This window comes from Merops nubicus, unplaced genomic scaffold (genome assembly GCF_000691845.1).
Source record: "Merops nubicus isolate BGI_N331 unplaced genomic scaffold, ASM69184v1 scaffold32312, whole genome shotgun sequence".
NCBI classification, from domain to species: domain Eukaryota; kingdom Metazoa; phylum Chordata; class Aves; order Coraciiformes; family Meropidae; genus Merops; species Merops nubicus.
Genome location: NW_008592111.1, coordinates 5,023 through 10,804, shown reverse-complemented (window position 1 = coordinate 10,804; position 5,782 = coordinate 5,023). Strand labels below are relative to the sequence as shown.

General features: G+C 42.1%; 1 protein-coding gene across 1 annotated transcript; it reads left to right on the top strand.

Moving 5' to 3' along the window:
• Positions 1-2,012: 2,012 nt before the first annotated feature.
• LOC103767930 (chromosome unknown open reading frame, human C6orf57) lies at positions 2,013-5,057 on the top strand. Its single transcript, XM_008935062.1, is given in 3 exon segments — positions 2,013-2,090; positions 2,220-2,370; positions 4,948-5,057. Coding segments are annotated over 3 exon segments (339 nt in total).
• The last annotated feature ends 725 nt before the right edge of the window (positions 5,058-5,782 follow it).

Below are 5,782 nucleotides of genomic sequence, written 5' to 3'. Positions count from 1 at the left end.
CCTGTTCTTGCTGCAGGCTTTTAAATGTTAGTCAAATATTAAGCTGTGGTTTAATATTTGTAGAGTAGCTGGAGGGAACATGGTGTGGCTTTGGAAGCTGCTGCTCTGTGCCCTTCATATGAGGTGATGCCTTCATGGAGAAACTGAGGCAGAAAAAAAAACTCCATAATGGTGTCTGTCCCATATGCATGCTAACCGTATGTTTCTCTGTAGGGCTGCAAGTCAGGCTGCTTCCTTCTCCATCAAAACTTGAAATTTCTGTGATGGTACTGATATACTGTACTGGTCTGCTCCAGGAATATTTTATGTCAGTAGAAGAGCTGGGGGGGAGGGAATGTTGGGAAGGTGTCTGTGGGCTCTCCAGAGATCTGCTTCGACATTAGGTTCATGGCAAGACTTGGCTGATGCTTCTGTCACCCGAGTGTCCCAATGAGTGCCCAGCTGCTGCATGAGTGGCTTTGTTAGATAAGTCATGGTCTGTGGGCCGCCTCAAAATGTTTGACATTGCAAGTGTTGGCTGTGCATCAACATTAAAGACTTGGGATTTTAAAACTTGTTTTCAAATTCAACTCTATAGTTTATAAATTGGATGGCTTTGTGACTGCACATAAAGGATGAGGGAGTCTGAGATCAGTCTCTAGAACGTGGTTTACTGAGAAAGTTGATTGTCATATTTTTCAAAGGTACTTACTGGGAGAGGTAACTTTTGTCCTCTCTCTTGTGTCAAGAAGAAGGTATTTTGGTCAGCAATAACAAGTACTGCAAATAGGAAAATAGGTTTTGCTGCTGACTGAGATAATGTTTTATATCAGTACCTTCATCTGACTTCTATTTGAACTCAACTTAAGATATCAGCTTTAATTTAATTTTCTAGCTAGTTTTTCTTTCACCTTGCTGAAGAATGACAGGACGCCTGCCGGGAGTAGAAAGATCCTAGTGTATGAAGAAAGATTAGATTCTTCAGTGTTGATAGGCAGTTACAGCACGCTTAAAGAAAAAACTTTAAAACCACCAACCCATATATTCCTCTGGGGCATTGGCATCAACTGGCAGGCGTAATACAGTTCATGTGACCGTAGGGTTTAACATTAAGGTTGTGGTATTGTAGGATGAATGAATATTCTGATTCTGGGAATACAGGTGGATTGTTGGTTGGTACATGTGGGTGAGTCAAAACCATGCTGCTTGACAAGGTTTCCTGATGTGATCTCTTTAGCAAGGTAGAATAATAGTTGTTTCAAGCGCTTGCAGCCTGGCTGGTACAGGAGGATTTCTGTTAGAATCTTCCTTCCTAAGAAAATTCAGAGCTGCTTTAGGCACGTGTCTGTAGCTAAAATATTTTTAGAGGGTACTTTATGGTTAATGTGGACATTTGGCTTTTTACCAAAATGTAGAAATACCACTTTTCTGAGTTATGTCCATCAGGAATTTTTTACTTGTTTATGAGTCTTGAATTATTTATTACTTAGGATATCTGTACGTCTCCGTTTTGATACTACTCGAAAGAACTTTAAGTATAGGTGTTATTAGGCTTTCCTAAATGTAGGCCTACATTTACTTTAAAAAAAAAAATGTTAGTAGGACCTTAAAGGAAAAAAGTTTATGCTTTTAATTAAAGCATTTGTATGTGGTTATATATTGAACTTGGATGTACTCGAAGTTTGTCCTGCTTTTATTTTACCATCATGAGGGAAGCCCAGCTATTTTCTACCAACATTCTGGAAAACCTTTCACTAAAGGAACCACATTTTATTTTTGAAAACTTTCCTTTGGGAAAGCAGAAGCTTTTTCTAACTCAAAAGCTGCTGCAAACGAGCCAAGACTGGGAAATCAGTAGCTTCTTGGAGGAGGTTAGGACTTCTCTGGGAAAACAGAATGTGCTGGTCTATGCTAGCATAATTTCTATTTAGAGTCAAAAATACAAGAAGATAACGGTGAAGCTGAGTTCAAGGAGTTTAAAATACACTGCTTATGTGAACTGAGTTATACAACTAACACAGTTTTGCCTGCACATGTTTCTAGGGCCAAAAATAATTATCTCTGCTGATTTCTGAGGTGGTCGGGAGTTGAATGTTAAACTAATACTTGGGGTTGTTTTCCTGTCCTTTGCTCCCTAGTTTGTGAAATGAGGGTTTTTCAGAGCTGCTCTGAACAGTCATAGAGCTACTCAGTATTAAACTCTCATATTTATGCTACGCGTGTCCGTTTGTTTGATAGAGCCGTCGCTGCTCTGCAGCTCTCTGAGGAGCACCAGCTCTCAGACAGGAGGAAGATCGGAACCTGCCAAGCAATCACTTAAGAAACCGAAGTTACCAGTAGGTCGATTTGATGAACCAGAGGAGTCCAGTATAGAGAGGGAACCCTTGGAAAGTAAGTCACGTGTCACAAAATTGAAGGCCATGTTTTAAAGGCAAGACCCTGAGACATGCTGCTGCTGTCACTTTGAAAGGGGTGGGCATTCAGCACTTTTTGCTTTCTGAGCTTAATGGTTCTGCCAGAAACAGAGAGGTGGGGCAGTGGGCAGCAGTTGCAGCAAGTGATGTGTGGAGGGGAAGTCTTCAGAACCAGGGTGGTCAAACAAACATTGAAATAAGTCACCCAGAGAATCTGTGATCCCTTTCCTCTTGTGGATTTGCTCTAACTTGCCTGGATGTGCCAACCTAATACCGGGTTTGCTTTGAGCAGGGCTGGGGCCAGATGTCTGCCAAACGTGGCTTCCACCATAAACCATTGCATGGTTCTGAGGAATGGAGCTGGTATTGGCCTGTTATAGTACAGCTATAAGTGGTGGTAGTGTACTCGTGAGGGCACCTGCTACTTTTTATTATCCAAAAAAACTTGTTCTGTTTCTTAGTCTATGAAAGATTTCTGATTCATGCTGTATTTCGTGGTCAGCCTTTCTGTTAGGTTTACAGGTAAGTGTTTTGAAAGGCAACCACAGATGGTGAGTTTACTGAGACACTCGGTGGGGAGGTGTCCAGGGAGACCCTTATGAGCTGCTGTTTGTATTGCATGCCAGTGGGGCTGCATTTAGGGAACATAACAGGATCAAGGCACAGATGCATTGCTGCTGAAGTTACTAGAGACATACACTTTTTTTTATCAGACAGGAGGAAGACAGAATCTATCTTTCTTCTTTTTAATTAGTCATCCTCCCTTAACTAAAAGTGGTAGTCTTGCTTTACCTTATTCACCATAGCGTGACGTTCTGCTACCGTTTACCAGTAGTGGCAACCTGTGCTTATTTATTTTGTGGTTTCTAGGACAAGGTTTTTTAATATATCAATAGATTACTATCAATATCCAGATGACAAAAATGATTGGAAAATTATAGTATCATGTCTGAAATGGCTGCAAGCTATTTCAGATTGTGACTCATATGAGAGCTGACTCAGAGTTAGAGTTACAGTGTAAGAAACTATTTAATTCTTGTCCTTTTATTCCCAAGAAAATCAATGCCATCGCTGCATTATTTAAAGAAAACACATAATTACTATGTTTTGCTTTTTGTTTGGGTGTTCTAGCTTTTGATCAAGACATGAAGTTTCTTTGGGCTTTAAATTCAGTTGTTTACACATTTTTTACGCACAGCACCAGCTACAGTTTGTTAGAATGCTGAGTGCCCGTTGTGTTCTTAGGGAAAAACAGAAGAGTTTAAGCTGGCTATTTGAATTCCCACTGCTGTCTAGCTGTCGTGGAGAAATCCTTTGAGTTTCTGCACCACTGTGAGCGCATGAGCAGTTCTCGGATGTTGGGCTGGTGACATCTGGAAAGTACCATTAGATGCGTTTGCACTCCTTGTACCTCCAGAGGTGCTCAAACCCTGACGTTTCCTAGCCTGATCCCCATGAATTTTTGAACAGGCATCCCTGTAGGTCACCCTGTATAGCCCGTAGCTGCACGAGTCTTCTTCCATCACTGTCCTTTTTCTTTGCTCTCCAGGGTTTCTGTGGTTGTCTTTTCCCATTTCAACCCTGCTCCTCATTACTTGTGTTGCCCAGCAGGGCTGAATTAAGGGTACGACTTACTGAGCCTTGAGTTACCCCTGTGTATGGGAGGCTCTGGAGAACCAGTGTGGTGAGGGGGGTTGTGGGGTACAGTGAGCTTCAGGGAGTCCCACAGTCCAGTGCAGGGTAAGAGAATGCTCAGCCTAGGATGGTGCTCTGCCAAAAAGTACTTCAGGGCTTAACGATGCCTAGTGCAGCATGGGTGGCCTGAGTTACTGCTCTTAAGAGATGGTCCTGAGTAGCAGAAGGATGTTGACTGTGACGTGCAGAAAGCTCTGTGGTGTTTAGGTGGGTAGTATAAGCTAGCAGGGTGCTGGGAGCAGAAGCAGCAGCACTGCTACTGGTTAAGCTTAGCACATCGCTTTCCAGAGAGTTTTGGAAGTCCCATTCACACCCTGCTCACAAAGAGTCTCCATCTCCTGAGAGGCCATCACAGTGACTTAGCCAGCTTAGGTTAAGTTTTAGAAGGTAAAAAGTCTGATTTTAGCTATTAAGGATTTTGTAGTACCTGCTGTGGCTGTGGTGTCTAATCTGGTGTTGATGAATGTCAACATGCTATTTCTTGAGAAACATCCCAGCATCCATGGAACACAGCGTTTTAAATACAAGAATAGTAGAAACTCAACTAAAATTCAAGCTAAAATGATGCAGGTTCTCTCAACAAATCCATGAGAAACTGGTGCTTTAGTGCCTTTGCACATAGAGTTGCTTTTTAATTTGTATAACTGAATATGATCATATACATTACTGACTGTAGTCAAAAATCTCTGAAATTACTTTTATATGATTGGGAAATGTTTAACTAAGGTTGCCTTTAAAAATAGAAGATAATTGGTTTTGTATTTGAGGATGAAACTGAGAGGCAAAACATCGTATATGGTGTCATCTTTATATTCATCATCATTATAGGCATTTTAATGAACTTTCCCTGTCATTTTAGAATTCCCTGATGGAATCAATCCTGCTACAAAAGAGAGGGGTGGACCTAAAGGCCCGGAACCTACACGTTTTGGAGACTGGGAAAGAAAAGGACGTTGTATAGATTTTTAATATAGAAGTATGTCTGTATTGCTAATAAAATATTTCCAGTTGTTGAAAAATATAACGTACAGAAAAATTGCACCTGGATTTGTTGTGAAGCTTCTTGTTTCTGTCATGCTTGCAATGAATTTTCTGAGAGCTATTATGTAAATAAACATGATGCTTCAAGTCAAATTTTGGAGCTGTTGTTGGCTCAGTGTACACCTGGTCTCTAGTGCTTCCTGAGATTTACAAGGTCTTGGATTTCTTTATGTATGCATTTATATAGCATCTTAAAAGTGCTGACAGAACCGTGCAGTTCAGAGCCCAGGTGTGGTCATACAGCCCCCTCTGAGGAGATGGGTACTGGGCTGACATTGGCGTTTAGCACAGCGGTTCCTTGCGGAAAGGCCCCGGGCCGGGAGCCATCCCCTCCGCCTCCCTTACGGTGGGTTGGGGTGTCTGTCCTGCTCGTGCAGAGGGAATGGGGTCTCTGTCCTACCTCAGGCTGGCGGCTGTGAATGGCATGGTGGAAATGGAGCTTCGTTCCAAGAGGGTCAGCTTGTCATTGCAAGTGTTGCAGGGGTGCTCTGCATTTTTAGAGTTCTGTCCTTTATAACCTAGCTTATTGCACGCTACTTGTGTTACCTTTTCCTTCATAAGTGGAGGTGGCGGTCCGACAACTGGCTAAATGCTGCTTGGGGAAAAATGAAATTGCTTTCTGACACCTCACGGTAAAAGGGGACTAACTACAT